The following is an 18,277-nucleotide window of genomic DNA, read 5'->3' as shown; positions in this document are numbered from 1 at the left end:
CCAAAAGAACGAAGAAATCTGTCTTAGAAGAAGTACAACCAGAATGCTCCTTAGAAGCAAGGATGGCAAGACTGTGTCTTACATACTTTGGACATGTTGTCAGAAGGGATGAATCCCTGGAGAAGGACATCATGCTTAGCAGAGTACAGGGACAGCGGAAAAGAGGAAGACCCTCAACGAGGTGGCCTGACACAGTGGCTGCAACAATGAGCTCAAGCATAAAAACGACTGTTAAGATTGGCGCAGGACCGGGCAGTGTTTCGTTCTGTTGTGTATGGGGTCGCTATGAGTCGGAAGCGACTGGACGGCACCTAACAACAACGACAACAACATACATATAGACTAAGACTGGAAAGAAAAATGGAGAAAAAAAACTAATGAGAACTGTGTTAGGGTGGAGGGTATAGGCTGGGTTTTCTCATAGTAACATCAAATGGCGTATTTTAAGGGCCACGGTGGAGACAGAAGATTACTTAGGAAGCTACTGTGAAAGAGGGCCAGAGGTAAGGAGATCACACCTCTATTCTTTTTTCGTTAGACTCAAGTCTTTACATTTCTAACAAGTTCCCGGGAAGTTATACATAAGAATCACCTGAGGATCTTGTTAAACTACGGATTCTGATTTGGTATATGTAGGGGGTGGAAATGCATATCTTTTGCAGGGACCTTGTTAGAATGCAAATTCTTAGTAAGGGTTCAAACCGGAACGAGCCGGTTCAAAGACCTGATTCTCACCCAAATTCCTGAGCTGGGAGGTGCTGGCATCTGGCAAGTAAAAAAAGTGGTGCCGAGTAATTCTGAGCGGGCTCAAGACACATCTTCCCTTCTTTAAAATCCGGAACCCTTGAGAGTCATTTCTACATTTTCCAGCCGGCCGCAAGAAAGCTGAGGTTTCCGCGCACCCGGAAGCTCTTGCACAGTAGTTTCCGGGGCGGTGTAAGTAGGAGGATTCCGAATGGGTCGCAGCCGGAGCCGTTCGCCGCGTAGAGGTGAGGCCAGAAGTAATTTGGAGGGTCGGTCAGAAGTGCGTGTCTTTTCTTTTTTTAGTATTAGGCAGCGGAGAGGCGAACCCTTTTCTCCTAAGAAGGTGAAAAACTGAGGCTAGATGGTGAAACGAAGTCCTGGGCCCTAGACTCTTAGCCCGGACCCTCCAGTTGGAAGGCGTTTTCCGTTCTGAGATAGGATTTCGCTGGCTCTGTCGGCCTCATACAGTAACTTATTATATTGGTGGTTGAGGCATTTAGAGTCAGACCACGATTCCTTCACTTAATTTCTGAGTGACTGTGGGCAGGTCACCCAATCTTTATGAGTTCGAATTCCGCTAGTAGACATTGGGGAAATATTCAAAACAAAACAAAACAAGAAACAGTTGCCGTGGAATCGATGCCGTTTCTTGGCTACCTATCTTAAAAATCTGATGTGAGAATTAATGTCATATTCCATAACAGTATGTGGTAGCGCCTGCCATCTTTGATGCTTGGTTAGTGTTTTCTTCCTCGTTTATAACAGGGGCATCAGTATCTAGAATTTTGTGTCCAGGGTGCTCACCTCTTAAAGCCATCTGGCCCCTTCCCCCACAAATAAGGCAGTGCAGTGTAAAGAATCCTGGAGATCTAATTTACACCCTCAGTTCTGCCTCTGGTTAGTTTTTGACACCTTCGACTAGCCCCATAAGTTCATAAAGGTTTTCTTAAAGGTCAAATGAGGCTGCCAGCCACACGTGGCTATTGAGCATCTGAAATGTATTTAATCTTAATTATTGATATGTTAAAATGTATTTAATCTTAACTGTTAATATGTTGAAATCTTATTGTTATGTTGAATGGTGGTGGTAGTTGCCGTCCAGGACTCATAGCGACCCACGTGTACAGAGTATAACTGCTCCCTAGGGTTTTTAAGGCTATGTGACCTTTTCGAAGTGGATTGCCAGACCATTCTTTCAAGGTGTTTTGGTTGTATTCCATCCACCAGCCTTTTGACTAGTAGTGGAGCATATAACCATTTTCACTACCCTGGTACTCCTGAAATGAATATAAAAAACCCAAACCCATTGCCATGAAGTCAGTTCTGACTCATAGCCACCTTATAGTATGAATAGAACCGCCCCATAGGGTTTCCCAGGGTGTAATCTTTAAGGAAGCAAACTGCCACATCTCCCAGTGGAACAACTGGTGGGTTCGAACTGCCAACCTTTGGGTTAGCAGCTGAGTAGTTAACGACTGTGCTACCATGCCACCAGGGCTCCTTGAAATGGACATAGTGGGTCAAATAACATATATTGTTAAATTAATTACACTTTTTTTTTTTCTTTCCTAAAGTGATTACTAGAAATGGCTCGCATTGTATTTCTGCTGAATAGGTGCAGCTCTAGATATTTGAGGTGATTTTCCTCTCTGCAACTTTATGTGTTCGTATTAGAGCGAAGGCGGTCCCGGTCCACATCCCGGGAGAGGGAACGCAGACGCCGAGAAAGGTCTAGGTCCCGGGAGAGAGATCGAAGGAGGAGCCGCTCTCGATCGCCACACAGAAGACGCTCCAGGTAACTGCAGAAAATCAGCCAGAAGCTTTACTCCAAGTCCCAGTGAAACTTGTCAGTGCCCTTGAGTTTGTTTTTACCACTCATAAGGGAATTTTGAATTTCATGAAATGAGAGAAACTTAACCTCACGTTATTCTAAACTTCACATTCCCTTTCATAAGATGGGGTTGATAACACTCTGTATATCATAGAGTTGTCTTGAGAAGTAAGTGAGAAATAATACATGTAAAGCCAGTCAATAGTAAGAAATAGTAAGTTTTTTTAATTTTTGGTGATAATGATTTAGCCAGCTTTTTGTGTGTTCATATGTAATCGTTAAAAACTTTTTAGTTTCCCTTTTCTGCCTAACCAAAATTTTGTTTTTAGTTCTTACTATACCAAATGAAAGTGACAATAAGCAGTAAATGGTATTTTCTAATTTTTATTAATTAGTAGGGCCTAGGCAGAACCTCCCTCCTCCCTTTGCTGTAGAGAATGGACTCCTGGCTCTCTGGAGCCTAGCTTTTGTTTAGCCTTTATTTTCAGCCACTGATGTGCTGATCTCTGCTGATCTGCACAGAACTGCCATGTATATCTTTCTCTCTAACATCTTTGGTTATTAAATATTAGATCACCAAGACGACATAGATCTACATCCCCTTCGCCTTCTCGACTGAAAGAAAGAAGAGATGAGGAAAAGAAAGAAACAAAAGAAACAAAGAGCAAAGAACGTCAGATTACTGGTAATGTTGTTAGATGTGTAACTGTTGGAAAAGTACAGTCTTGCTTAGATAGTTTCAGTCAGGTGATAAAATTATAAAAGTGTAATTTAAATATTAAGATTTTTATAGTATTCATTGCGTATGGTTTTGAGATTTGCACCTTAGCAGATTGCTGGTTATCCGTGGTACTCCTGATATAATATAGGAAGGACAGTTAAAAACATGGAAGACGATATCCTATTTTGGAAGCATCTTCATAACTAGATATTGTCGCAGTCTGTTTAAGTTGAAGAGGAATTTTTTCATTAGACTCAAGTCTTTAGCTAATTGGTTTTTTTTCCTCTGTTCATCTGTTACTACCTTTCATGTATAAAATAACAGGAGAGTTTTTTTTTTTTTAATTATCACTTACATTTTGCAGAGGAGGACTTAGAGGGCAAAACAGAGGAAGAAATAGAAATGATGAAGTTAATGGGGTTTGCCTCCTTTGATTCCACAAAGGTAAGTAAGTAAAACACACAACCAATTAAACATTCCAATTTGAATTAATCCATATGTTGTTGTTGTTAGTTGCTATCAAGTCAGCTCTGACTCATGGTGTCTTAGTCATCTAGTGCTGCCATAACAGAAATACCACAAATGGATGGCTTTAACAAAGACAAATTTATTTCCTCACAGTCTAGTAGGTTACAAGTCCAAATTCAGGGCATCGGCACTAGGGGAAGGCCTTCTCTCTGTTGGCTCTGGAGGAAGGTCCTTGTCCACAATCTTCTCATGGTCAAGGAGCTTCTCAGGTGCAGGGACCTCGTGTCCAAAGGACATGCTCTGCTCCTGGTGCTACTTTCTTGGTGGCATGAGGTCCCCAACTCTCTGCTTGTCCTTTTCCTTTTATCTCGTGAGAGAGAAAAGGTGGTGCAGGCCACACCCCAGAAAAACTCCCTTTACCTTGGATCAGGGAGGTGACCTGAGTAAGGGTGGTGTTACAATCCCACCCTAATCCTCTCAACATAAAATTAAAATTACAAAGTGGAGGACAACCACAAAATACTGGGAATCATGCCCTAACCAAGTTGATACATATTTTTGGGGGGACACAATTCAATCCATGACACATGGCAACCCCATGTACAACAGAATGAAATGTCCGGTTCGGAATCCTTGGTATGCTGGAATCTGTTATTGCGGCCACTGTGTATTTTCAGTGCCTTTCAACCTAGGAGACTCATCTTTCAACACTATATCGGACAGTATTCTATTTTAATCCATAGGATTTTTATTGTCTAATTTCCAGAAGTAGATTGCCAAGCCTTTCTTCCGAGTCTGTCTCAGTATGGAAGCTCATATGTAACCTGTCTACCACGGGTGACTCTGCTTTTATTTGAAAAACTGGTAGCATAGCTTCCAGCATCACAGTGACATACTAACCACCACCATATGACGAACTGACAGAAAGTTGGTGGAATCCATGTGACTTGCCTATTTTTCCATATTCTTTTAACATCATTTGTAGTTTTTCTATTGATACAAGTTTATTTGGGCATAAAACAGTAACAACCTATGTGAAGAACTTTGAGAGTACAAGAGGAAGAAGCAGTGAACTGCCTTTGGAATTCAGGAAGTGCTTCCCAGGGATAATATTTGAGTTAGATCTTAAAGGGTGGTAAGTAGGGTGATTAGGCAAAGAGGAGGAAGATATTTAAAGTAGAGGGAAGAAGGCCATGTGTTATGTGTGAAACAGCATAGTGTATTGTGGGAATTTCAAATTCAGTGACTGGTAAAAGGGTACTGATGGGCTAATGACTATGGATGAAACTAGAAATCGAGATAGGACCCAAATCACAGCAAGCTTTTGATGGCGAGCCAAGGAATTTACAGTTGATTCTTTAGGTGTTGAGGACAGCAAGCAATGATTTTTAAGCAAGGGAACGGCATGATTATATGTGTGTTTTAGAAAGATGGCTCTGGGGCAGCATGGAGGACAGATGGAAGAGAGTTAAATTGGAGGCAGGGAAATCTGCTGGTCAGGCAAGCAGAAGATGGTGAAGGCCTGAAATGGGCAGTGGGCATGGAGAGGAGGAGCCAGAATATTGAGAACCATTTAGGAGGCAGAGTTAGTAGTGGTGGGGGTGGGAGTGGGAGTGAGCCTTCAGGGATGACTTTGAAGTGTCAGGCTGGGGACTCTGGGTGATAACAGTTAATCAGGAAAGAGATTACAATTACAGAACAGGGAACTGCTGTGAGAGGGAAGATAAAGACTGCATTGGGCAGCTACTTACATGTCTCAGCTCAGAAGAGAGGTAGATTAGAGAGTGAGGGCTGGCTATCCTAGTACTAGAGAGAATAGGGAGGGGGAAGAGGAAGGAGGGATTGTAGAAAGGAGGATGGAGAAGAGGGGCTATAGGGAGGGAGGCGAGAGGAGGGGAGATAGGAGGAGAAAAAGACGAAGGAAAGAAGAGGGTGGTTTAGAGAGGAAACGGAAGGAGAGAGTGTGTATGTGTAGAAAGAGAATATATTTTTAAAATCTTTTTCTCACGTTAAGCCTTTCCATTTAGTTTTGCAGATGAAAGTTGAGATATTTGAGAACACAGTCAAAAATAACCCACTTTCCCTAATCTTGTATTCTGTTGAGTTGTTGATGGAGTGGAGGTGATCTCACATGCTGTGTTTCTTTGGAAATAATGTGATTGTGTAGGGCTCAATATTTTTTTTTTTAGTGACAGTGTGTATGTAACCTTAGAGGAGTACTGAGGCATGATTGTTTTGAGGTGGGAAAATTAATGAGCTCTTGTCCTCACAAATGGTTATGTGAGCCTCTTTTTGGAATCTATTGCAGTTTATATATCAGCTTTTTTTTTTCTTGAATATTTATTTGCTTTTCTGAAGAGTGTGAAGTTTGTTAATGTATATGTTGAGTAAATAAAAATATCTCCAAAGTAAACAAAGCAACTATAATTTTATTATTTTTAGAAGAACAGGGAGGGAACTTACTGGAATTATTTTCTTGGTTTGTTTTTTTTTTTGGTTTTGTTGTTGTTAGGTGCCGTCGAGTCAGTTCTGACTCGTAGCGACCCTATGCACAACAGAACGAAACACTGCCCGGTCCTGAGCGATCCTTATAATTGTTGTTATGCTTGGCGCTCATTGTTGCAGCCACTGTGTCAATCCACCTTGTTGAGGGTCTTCCCCTTTTCCGCTGACCCTGTGCTCTGCCAAGCATGATATCCTTCTCCAGGCACTGATCCCTCCTGACAACATGTCCAAAGTATGTAAGACGCAGTCTCGCCACCCTTTCTTCCAAAGAGCACTCTAGTTGTACTTCTTCCAAGACAAATTTATTCGTTCTTTTGGCAGTCCATGGTATATTCAATATTTTTCACCAACACAATTCAAAGGCGTCAACTCTTCTTTGATTTTCCTTATTCATTGTCCAGCTTTCACATGCATATGATGCAATTGAAAATACCGTGGCTTGGATCAGGTGCACCTTAGTCTTCAGGGTGACATCTTTGCTCTTCAACACTTTAAGGAGGTCCTTTTTAGTTTTACTGTTGCTTAATGTTATGTTTGAAGTTCCTGAGAATCCAGTGTAAAGCTTAGGCCGCAGCCTTACTTTTTTATTTATTTACTTTGTTGTTGTTGAGAATATATAGCAAAACATAGACCAGTTCAACAGTTTCTTCATGTACAATTCATTAACATCAGTTACATTCTTCCAGTTGTGCAGCCATTCTGACCTGCCTTCTCTGAGTTGTTCCTCTCCTGTTAACATAAACTCACTGCCTTCTAAGCTTCCTGTCTGACCTTTCAAGTTGCTCTTGTCAATTTGATCCCATGTGGATAGTTCTTAAAAGAACATAATGCTTAAGACAGGCATATTTTACTCATTAAGCAAAATGGTTGTTTGGTTTTAAGAAGACTTCAGGAGATATTTATGATTTAAGGTTTAAAGATTATCTCAGAGCAGTAGTTTTGGGGGCACAGCTTTATTTTTAATGTAGTCTATGCCGAATATGTTTGTTTATAAGGGAGAAATTAGAATTCATAGATCCTATCAAAATTATGGAGTACCAGTGAGACCAAGGAGCCCTGTGAGCGTAGTGGCTAAGAGCTCGGCTGCTAACCAAAAGGTCAGCAGTTCAGATCCCCCGGCTCTTTCTTGGGGCAGCTCCACTCTTTCTCAGGGTCACTGACTTGGAATCAGCTCAGCAGCAGTGGGTTTAGTGAGACCAGATGATGTCACTTGTTTTTCTGATGACATTTACAAGGATGTTAATTTAGCCAGCGCAGTTACCTTCTTGACTATACTACCAGTTACAGAGTCTCTCAGGTCGTTTGTGTTTTTCAGTACTATATGTTCTATGATATTTCATCATCGGTATATGGTGGGACCTTCTCATATGCCAGCATAGTTGCTTATCTTACCTTCCATTTTAACACGAGTATAGACAAATTTCAAAGTTTGGTTATGTTTATGAATGGATAATTTTCCATTCCAGCAGGTAAATGCGAGTAGAATTAATAATACTCAACCCTGCAAATAGTTTTCAAAGATCAGTAAGCTTTTAGGAATTGGACTTAGTAAAAAGGTAAACATCATTTACTTTTTTTCCAAAGCCAATCTTTCCAAGCCATGCCTTCCTCTTTTTCCCTGGGAGTTCAAAATCATGTATCTCAAGTAATTTGTCCAGTATTTTCCCCTCAAGATAAATGTGAAACGTAATAGGAGACCAAATATATTTATTTTAGTTCCACTTCATATATGTAGCTGCCTGTGGATGTCTTTAGGCCAGTGGTTCAGAATCCTTTTGGTCCGCTGACACAGCTATCTAATAAATACGCTGCACAGATAGGCTGTGCTGCCCTAGGCCTTAAACCCCTATGAATAATGAGGGAAGTGGAGGTTGGGGCCACAGATGTGTGTGTGTCATGGTGTTACCTGGTGATGTTCATACACTTAGCATTTTCTGAACACATATGACTGCTCTATCCTAGGATGTGAGAATATAAAGGTGACTCTCAGACATATGCCTGGCTTTAAAGAACTGAAATTTATTTTCTCACAGTTTTGGAAGCTAAAAGTCCAAATCAGGGCGTCAGCTATATCAATTCATTTTTTGAGGTAGCCCTGGGCATTCTGTTCCTTGGTTCCTTGTCGATCCTCACTGGCATCTTTCTTCCCCCGTGTGTGTATCTGTCTAATCCACTCTTTTTAAACTCAGAAGTGAATAGATTTAGAACCCACTCTACTGAGTGTCATCTAATTAACATAACAAAGAAAACCTTGTTTCCAAACAGATTTATACCCACAGGTATAGTGGTTAGGATTCCAGCACATATTTAGCGGGGACACAATTTAATCCAAAACACCTATTATCGAGCTTGCAGTCTTACAGGGGAAATAACATGTATACTATATTTTTATGCAAGTAACACTTGCCTTCTGTGTTTATTTGCCAAATACTGCCTCCCCCCACCCCCCCCCCCCCCCCACTGTGAGGTATTTTTTAAGTGCACTATGCTGATTTTTTTTTTTTTACAGCAACATGTAAAATAAAATTGGCATAACTGTGCTTACAAAAATACCTCACGGGGAAGGGAGTGGTTGGCAGACAAATATAGAAGGCGTATATTATTTGCATAAAAATATAGTATACACTATAGGAGCTCTGGTGGCACAGTGCTTGGCTGCTAACCAAAAGGTTGGCGGTTTGAACCCACCAGCTTCTCCACAGGAGAAAGATGTGGCAGTCCGCTTCCATAAAGATTTACAGCCTTAAAAACCCTATGAGGCAGTTCTGTTCTGTCCTGTAGAGCTGCTATAAGTCAGAATCAACTCAGCCAGAGTGGGTATGGTTTATATACACTGTGATAATACAGGGGAGAAAATGGAGGATACTGTGAGGAAAGCACAGTGAACATTCTACGAACATTAGAGAAGAGAGCGCTTCATGGCAGCAGGATAATTTGAATTGGGCCTTAAATGATGGATAAGAACCAGATAGCTGAAGATTGGATGGGGTAAAGGCAATTCAAGCCTGAGAAACAACATGGAGGCAAGTAGGCATAGTGAGTCAACTTGGCTGGGTCAAAAAGGAGAGAAATAGTGAAAAGGGGGTAGAGCCACTTTAAGAAAGGCCAATACCTAAGTGACACCATTAGCATCTGTAATTCTATATTCGGATGCTTGGTTTAAAAATCAAAATTGTAAGGCCTATGCAAGAAATGGGACTTAAATGAACAGCAACTGTACTAGCCGTGACTCAGAAATGCTGTGTGCTCAGGTAGGGTTTTAGTTATCTAGTGCTGCTATAACAAACATACCACCAGTGGGTGGCTTTAACAAAGAGAAGTTTAATGTCTCACAGTCTAGTAGGCTAGAAGTCCAAATTCAGAGCTCTGTCGGCTCTGGAGGAAGTTCCTTGTCATCAGTCTTCCCCTGGACTAGGAGCTTTTCAGCTCAGGGGCCCTGGGCCCAAAGGACATAAACTCCTGGCTCTGCTTTCTTGGGGGTATTAGATCCCCTGGTCTTTCTGTTCTTTTCTCTCTTTTATATCTCAAGAGATTGGCTTAAGACACAGTCTAATCTTGTAGATTGAGTCCTACCTCGTTAATATAACTGCCGCTAATCCCACCTCATTAACCTCATAAAAATAGAGGTAGGATTTACAACACATAAGAAAATCACATCAGATGACAAAATGGTGGACGATCACACAACACTGGGAATCATGGCCTAGCCAAATTGATACATATTTTGGGGGGACACAGTTCAAACCATGACAGGTCATAAGTTAAATTTTTGGAACGTGAATTTTTCTGGAGATAATATCCATACCTTTTATCTGATTTCAAAGAATATTTTGAGCAAAAAGGTTAGCATCTGTTACCCTACTCCCTGATATGCCTTGTACATAATACATAGATCACGGATGTTTGTTGGCTTGAATGTTGTAATTGTTTATGTGTGACTGTAAAAATGTGAGCAAGTGGAGATGGTTGCTCAACATGATAGATGTAATTCATGTCCCTGAATTAGTACATCTAAAAAATATTGACATGGCAAATGTGTTATTATATATGTGTTTATCACAATTTAAAAAAGTATGAGCAGAGAGTTGTTAACACTTGGGAGTTTCTGGGTATCATTGGAATTTGAAAATTCTTTCATCCTCATTGGGCAGCCTCATTCTTAAATGGATTTAGCAGCATGTCTGCAAAGATCCAACTCTCCGATTAAGTTATTTAAAATATCCTTCCTGTTTTTTATATTTATTATTGCTTTTCTCCAGGGGAAGAAGGTGGATGGCTCTGTAAATGCTTATGCCATAAATGTGTCTCAGAAGAGGAAGTACAGGTATGCATAGCCCCCTTTATTATGTTTGAACTAAAGATATAAATTACATACTTGGGAAAGAATTTTATAATGGGATAACCATGTTTATAGGAAATACAGCAGTTTTCACACTGTCTCTCATTTTAATGAAGGATTATCTTCCATGCTTGCATTCTGATCTGTTAAAATTGCTTTCCAAGTTACATGTGAACTCAGCTGTTACAGAGAATAGTTGACTTAAATGTTTTAGGGTTATGAGATGGTTCTTTCCTCAAAACAGCACAATCTCAAGTCTTTAGGCTTTGATTTATTATAACTGTAGATTTAAAATCGATTCCTCCTGAATTATTTACCTAGAATGATTATGTAAGGATTTCAACTATAAACATTCTTTAAATGTGTTGTTGTTAGGTGCCGCCGAGTCAGTTCCGACTCAGTGATCCTGTGTACCACAGAACGAAACACTGCCCAGTCCTGCGCTATCCTTATAATCTTTGTTGTACTTGAGCCCATTGTTGCAGCCGCTGTGTCAGTCCATCTCATTGAGGGTCTTCCTCCTTTTTGCTGACCCTCTACTTTACCAAGCATGATGTCCTTCTCCAGGGACTGATCCCTCTTGACAACTTGTCCAGAGTATGTAAGATGCAGTCTCGCCAGGAGCATTCTGGTTGTACATCTTCCAAGACAGAGTTGTTCATTCTTTCGACAGCCCATGGTATATTCAGTATTCTTCGCCAACACCACAATTCAAAGGTGTCAGTTCTTCTTCAGTCTTCCTTATTCATTGTCCAGTTTTCACATGCATATAATGCCGTTGAAAATACCATGGATTTCGGTCAGGCACACCTTAGTCATCAAGGTGACATCTTTGCGTTTCAACACTTTAAAGAGGCCCTTTGCAGCAGATTTGCCCAGTACAATGCGTCTTTTGATTTCTTGACTACTTCTTCCATGGATGTTGATTGTGGATCCAAGTAAAACAAAATCCTTGACAACTTCAATCTTTTCTGTTTATCATGATGTGGCTTATTGATCCAGTTGTGAGGATTTTTATTTTCTTTCTGTTGAGGTTTAATCCATACTGTAGGCTGTGGTCTTTGATCTTCATCAGTAAGTGCTTCAAGTCCTCTTGCCTTTTAGCAAGCAAGGTTGAGTCATCTGCATAACGCAGGTTGTTAATGAGCCTGTCTCCATCCTTGTGCCCCGTTCTTCTTTATATAGTCCAGCTTCTCAGATTATTTGCTCAGCATACAGATTGAATAGGTACGGTGAACGGATACAACCTTGATGCACACCTTTCCTGACTTTAAACCAGTCAGTATCCCCTTGTTCTGTCTGAACACCTGCCTCTTGATCTGTGTACAGGTTCCTCCTGAGCACAGTTAAGCGTTCTGGAATTCCCAGTCTTCACAGTGTTATCCATAATTTGTTACGATCCACACAGTCGAATGGTTTTGCATAGTCAATAAAAGACAGGTAAACATCCTTCTGGTATTCTGTGCTTTCAGCCAGGATCCATCTGACATCAGCAGTGACATCCCTCGTTCCACATCCTCTTCAGAAATCGACCTGAATTTCTGGCAGTCTTCTGTTGATATACTGCTGCAGCTGCTTTTTAATGATCATTAGCAAAATTCTGCTTACATGTGATATTAATGATATTGTCTATAATTTCCACATTCAGTTGGATCACCTTTCTTGGGAATAGGTATAAATATGAATCTCTTCCAGTCAGTTGGCCAGGTAGCTGTCTTCCAAATTTCTTGGCATAGACGAATGAGCACTTCCAGTACCGCATGCCTTTGTTGAAACATCTCAATTGATACTCCATCAATTCCTGGAGCCTTGTTTTTTGCTAGTGTTTTTTTTTTTTTTCAGTGCAGTTTGGACTTCTTCATGTAGTACCATCGGTTCCTGATCGTATGTGACATCTTGAAATGGTCGAACGTCAACTAATTCTTTTTGGTGTAATGACTCTGTGTATTCCTTCCATCTTTTGATGCTTCCTGTGTCATTTAATATTTTCCCCATAGAATCCTTCACTATTGCAACTCTAGGTTTGAATTTTTTCTTCAGTTCTTTCAGCTTGAGAAATGCTGAGTGTGTTTTTCCATCTCCAGCTCTTTGCACGTCATTATAATATTTTACTTTGTTTTCTTGAGCCGCCCTTTGAAATCTTCTGTTCAGCTCTTTTACTTCATCATTTCTTCCTTTTGCTTTAGCTGCTTGATTTTTGAGAGCAAGTTTCAGAGTCTCCTCTAACATCCATCTTGGTCTTTTCTTTCTTTCCTGTCTTCTCAGTGACCTTTTCCTTTCTTCACATATGATGTCCTTGATTTCATTCCACAACTTCTCTGGTCTTCGGTTATTAGTGCTCAACATGTCAAATCTATTCTTGAGGTGGTTTCTGAATTCAGGTGGGATATACTTAAGGTCATACTTTGGCTCTCATGGACTTGCTCTGATTTTCTTTGGTTTCAGCTTGAACTTGCATATGAGCAATTGATGGTCTGTTCCACAGTCAGCCCCTGGCCTTGTTCTGACTGATCATATTGAGCTTTTCCATCGTTTCTTTCCACAGATATAGTCAGTTTGATTCCTGTGTGTTCCATATGGTGAGGTCCGTGTGTATAGTCACCGTTTATGTTGGTGAAAAAATGCGTTTGCAGTGAAGAAGTCATTGGTCTTGCAAAATTCTCTCATTCGATTTCTGGCATTGTTTCTGTCACCAAGGCCATATTTTCCAACTACTGATCCTTGTTTGTTTCCCACTTGTGCATTCCAATCACCAGTAATTATTAATGAATCCTGGTTGCATGTTCAATCAATTTCAGACTGCAGAAGCTGATAAAAATCTTCAGTTTCTTCATCTTCGGCCTTAGTGGTTGGTGCGTAAATTTTAATAATAGTCGTATTAACTGGTCTACGTTGTAAGCGTATGGATGTTATCCTGTCACTGACAGCATGGTACTTCAGGATAGATCTTGAAATGTTCTTTTTGGCGATGAATGCAACACCATTCCTCTTCAAGTTGTCATTCCCAGCATAGTAGACTAAATGTAGATATACTTTATTAGTACCAAAGATTTGGAACAGACTAATTCATACTTAAAATCCCACCGAATTCCTAATGAGTGGAAAAGTGAAAACGTGTTCAAACATTGCACTTCCACCCTTATCACTGATAAAAGATTAGTATTCCAATTGATTTAGAATATAGAGAATGTAATTTGAGAATGAAGTGAGATAAGATATTAGAATAATTATCGATGGTCCTTTGTAACATAACCTTCAGATAAGGTATTCTGGGAAGAACCATTACACCTTGCAATCAAATTTGCTTGATATATGCCTATGTTGGAACGCTTCTATTTCCTTAAATTAGGTATTTAGTGTTACCCAAAATGAATATGGATTTTCAATTTAATCTTTAAAAATCTGTAAAACCTTCCCATTTTTTTTTTGCAATTTATTTTTTGTTGTTGAGAATGTGCATATCGGAACATACACCAATTCAGTTTTTACATGTACAATTCACCAAATAGTTTTTGAAGTTTTTTTTTTTTCAATTGTAGTAAAATACATATAACAAAACGTTGGCCATTTCATCCATCTTCATGTCTACAATCTAGTGACATTAATTACATTCCAAACAATTTTAAAAGTGTACTTCTGTCCCTACTGCTGTTTGTGTTTTGGGGTTTTAAAGACACCTGAGAGGCTTTGGCTTATTTTGAAAGCAAAATAGTCTCTTTTTAGTGTGCACTAAATAACCGTAAGTAGTTATTACTTTTGTTGTTGTTAGTTGCAGTTGAGTCGATTCTGACTCGTGGTGACCCCTTGTATGCCAATAGAACTGCACTGTGTAGTGTTTTCTTTTTTTTTAAAGAACAGAAATTTATTTTCTCACAGGTCAGGAGGCTTAGAAGTCTGAATTCAGGGTGTCGCTCTAGGGGAGGTCCTTGTCTATTTTAGCTTCTTTTGTTGTTAGCAGCCCTGTGACCCCATGTACAACAGGGTCAGACCGTGTGATCCATAGGGTTTTCTTGGTTGATTTTCCTGAGTAGATTGTTAGGTCTTTCTAATCTATCTTAGCCTGCTAGCTCCACTGAAGCTATGCAGCATCATAACAAAACCAAAGCCCCACTGATGGACGTGCTTGAGGTGCGTGGGCTGGTAATTTAACCCAGGTCTCTTATCTTACATGGAAGTTGAGAATACTACCAGGGAACCATCACTGTCTCTAGTAGCTGGCAATCCTTGGAGTCCCTGGGCTTGTAGAAGCATCTGCCTTGTGTGTCTGTCTTTATATGGTGCCTTCGCCCTGTGTGTCTCTGTGTCTTTTCTGCTCATTTTATAGCTCAAAAGGGATTAGGTTGAGGAGCCTCTCTTCACTGGTATGCCCTCATTAACATAAGACAAGGAGACCCCTGCTTCTAAGCAGGGTCATATTTGTAGGTATAAGGGTAATTTTTTTTTTTTTAGTGATATTGTGTTTTTGGTGAAAGTTTACACAGCAAATTAGATTTCCATCTAACAGTTTATGTATATATTGTTCAGTGAAATTGGTTACATTTTTCATGATGTGTCAACATTCTCATTATTTCCACTCTGGTTGGTCTGTTTCCATTAATCTAGTTTCCCTGCCTCCCATAACCTTCTCCTCTTTGCTTTAGGGTAACTTGACCATTAGGTTTCATATAGGTGCTTTTTTTAAAGGACCACAGTACACACAGGTGATATTGTTTATTTTATAAGCTGATCTGTTATTTAGCTGAAAGGTGACCTCTGGGAGTGGTTTTGGAGCCCTGGTGGCACAGTGTTTAAGGTCAGCAGTTTGAATCCACCAGCCGCTCCTTGGAAACTCAAGGGGCAGTTCTACACTGTCCTGTAGTGTTGTCATGAGTGTTGTTAGTTCAGAGTTTAAAGGGTATGTCGGGGAGATAGTCTTGGGGGTTCCTTTAGTCTCAACTGGTCCAGTAAGTCTGGCCTTTTTAGGTTTTGTTCAACATGTTTCTCCCATTCTGTCTGATCAGAATGGTCAGTAGCCAGGTACCGTGTAGTTCTGGTCTCAGGGTAGATAAGGCCGTGGTTCGTGTAGTCTGTTTGTCCTTTAGACTCATTTCTTCTTTGAGTCTTCGGTTTCCTTCTTTCACTTTTGCTCTGGAGAAGTAGAGATCAATAGTTGTATCTCATAGTGTTTTCAGTGCTGCGACCTTTCGGAAGCAGATGTCCAAGCCTTACTTCTGAGGCACCTCTGGGTGGCTTTGAACCGCCAACCTTTTGGTTAGTAGTCCAGCGCTTAACTGTTTATGTCACCCAGGGAATCCTAGACTTTACATTTTGAAGATGGTTTATAGGTTTAATCTTTTAATCACACTCCCAAGAGAAATGGAGAATTTTGTGTGTGTGAGAAAATACAGACATTAAAACATTTGCCAACACAACTTCCACATTTACAGCTCGGCGACATTGATTACATTTTTCATGCTGTGCCACCATCATTGCTGTTCCCCTCACAACATTCACCACCATCAACATACACCTGATATGCACCCCCCCCCAGGAAAAAAACAAACAACTCCCCCTTTCTCCCTCCTTCCCACCCCTAGTAACCGTCAGTGATCTTTGGTTTCTATATATTTGTTTATTTCATCTAAGTGAGGTCATACAGTATTTGTCCTTCGGTGACTGACCTGTTTTGCTCAGCATGTTTTCAGGGTTCATCTGTGTTGTGGCATGCATCAGAACTTTCTTATTATAGCTACAAAATATTCCATTTGTGTGTGTGTGTATCATTTTGTTTGTCCATTCGTTTGTGTCCACCTTTTGGCTATTGTGAAAAGTGCAGCAATGAACATTGGCCAACAGGTTTCTGTTTTCGTTCCTGCCTTCCCTTCTGGGTATATACTTAGGATTGGGATTGCTGGGTCATATGGTAATTCTGTGTTCAACTTACTGGGGAATTGCCAGACTATTTTCCACAGTGGCTATACCATTTTACATTTGAGCCAGCAGTGGATGAAGGTTCCAGGTTCTCCACATTTCACCAACACTTCTTATTTCCCAAGTTGGGTGTTTTGTTTTGTTTTGGTTTTTAAATCATTGCCGTTCTAATAGTGGTAAGTGATATCTCCTTGTGGTTTTGTTTTGAATCTCCCTAATGGCTAAAGGGGACCCTGGTGGTAAACTGGGCAAGAGTGTGGCTTCTAAGCAAAAGGTCAGCAGTCTGAATCCACCAGTTGCTCCTTGGAAACTGTCTGGGGCTGTTCTACTCTGTCCTGTAGGGTCGCTATGAGTTGGAATCGACTTGACAGCAGTGGGTTAGGTTTTTTTTTTTTTTTTTTTTTAATGGCTAATGATGTTGAGCATCTTTTCATGTGCTTGTTGGCTATTTGAATATCCTCTTTGGTGAAATATTTATTAAAGTTCTTTGCCCCTGTTTTGATTGGGTTGTTTGTTGTTAAGTTGTCAGAATTTTTTAAAATAATAAATCTCCTCTTTTCATTATAGGCAGTACATGAATCGAAAAGGTGGATTCAACAGACCTTTGGACTTCATTGCATGAGAACTGACATGGTGAAGAAGGATTTTTTTCCTCATCTTGGTCAAAAGAGAGGATTTTGTATTTTGTATTTAATATGCATCAAAAACAGGATCTCAGTTCTTCTTCCTTATAGAGTAAGAAAACCTTATTTATAAATTGTGTAGTTCATTTGCCCTGCCTCAAAAAAGAAAGGTTAAATACTACATTTTTTTTCTTTTAGGAAATATCATTTGGGGCAGTCATCAACCCCATTTTGTTTCCTTATTCCTGCGGAAGCTGTATATGTTTTCTCCTTGAACACTTGTAGGACTTTTTAAAAAAGCATAAAAATAATTTGGATGTAAGTTTCCCCAATAAAGCAATATTTCTACCCTTTTGTATTTGATATGTATTTTTATTACTAGGTAAAAGAATCTCCCTAAACATTTTCTTTTTTCATAAATAGATTTAAATATCTTGATTCTTAGTAGTTTGAAAACAAAGAGTGAAAAAATATAACTTTGGATTTTTGAATCTTCTATGCTTTTTTTTCTCTCCCCAAATATAATTTGTTGTCTTCCCCCAATTATGAAAGCAATACATGCCTAGTGTTCAAAGTTCTGTCCGATTCTGAAAATGGTACGTTGAAGTAGCAAGCTCTTACCGTAGTGCTATGTAGTTTTCCCTTCAGTTCTATCAGTGTTTGCTTTATATATTTAGGTTCTCCGACGTTGGGTACATATCTTTTTATGATTGTTAAATCTTCTCGATGAATTGACCCTTTTATCACTATATAATGTCCATTTTTATCTCTTCTAACAGATTTTGTCTTGAAGTCTACTTTGTCTGATATTAAGATTGCCACCCCAGATCTCTTTTGGTTATTATTTGCATGGAATATTTTTTTCCATCCTTTCACTTTCAGTGTCTTGTAAACAGCATATAGTTGGATCTTTTTTTTTTTTTTTTTTAACCATTTTGCCACTCCACCTTTTGAACTTTTTTTTTATACCCTTAAATATTCTTTGGAAATTTCGCTTTTAGTAGGACCTGGTTTTACCGTCATTTACTGACTAATCCCGTACTGGTAAACATCGGACTGCCTTTCACAGCTTGCTATTACAGTTAAACCTGTAACGGTCATCCCTGTCATGTCTTTTTGTAGTTGTTTCATTATTT

At 39.8% G+C, this 18,277-nt stretch overlaps 1 protein-coding gene across 2 annotated transcripts; it reads left to right on the top strand.

The window, feature by feature from the left end:
* The first annotated feature begins 926 nt into the window (after positions 1–926).
* On the top strand, positions 927–17,489 carry SNRNP27 (small nuclear ribonucleoprotein U4/U6.U5 subunit 27). Of its 2 annotated transcripts, XR_007513603.1 has the most exons (7): positions 927–989; positions 2,419–2,539; positions 3,148–3,260; positions 3,661–3,740; positions 10,529–10,593; positions 17,086–17,253; positions 17,340–17,489. XR_007513603.1 is itself a non-coding variant. In XM_049856682.1 (6 exons), the coding sequence occupies exons 1-6, from the start codon at positions 956–958 to the stop codon at positions 17,138–17,140; spliced, it is 468 nt and encodes a 155-aa protein (XP_049712639.1). In that variant the 5' UTR covers positions 927–955; the 3' UTR covers positions 17,141–17,489. The 2 variants fall into 2 exon arrangements, 1 of the variants encoding a protein (XP_049712639.1); XM_049856682.1 differs by having other exon boundaries at positions 17,086–17,489.
* Positions 17,490–18,277: the final 788 nt, after the last annotated feature.

Source organism: Elephas maximus, chromosome 17, assembly GCF_024166365.1.
Source record: "Elephas maximus indicus isolate mEleMax1 chromosome 17, mEleMax1 primary haplotype, whole genome shotgun sequence".
Lineage (NCBI taxonomy): Eukaryota > Metazoa > Chordata > Mammalia > Proboscidea > Elephantidae > Elephas > Elephas maximus.
Note: the sequence above shows the minus strand (reverse complement) of the source record. Positions and strands in the feature narration are given on the sequence as shown.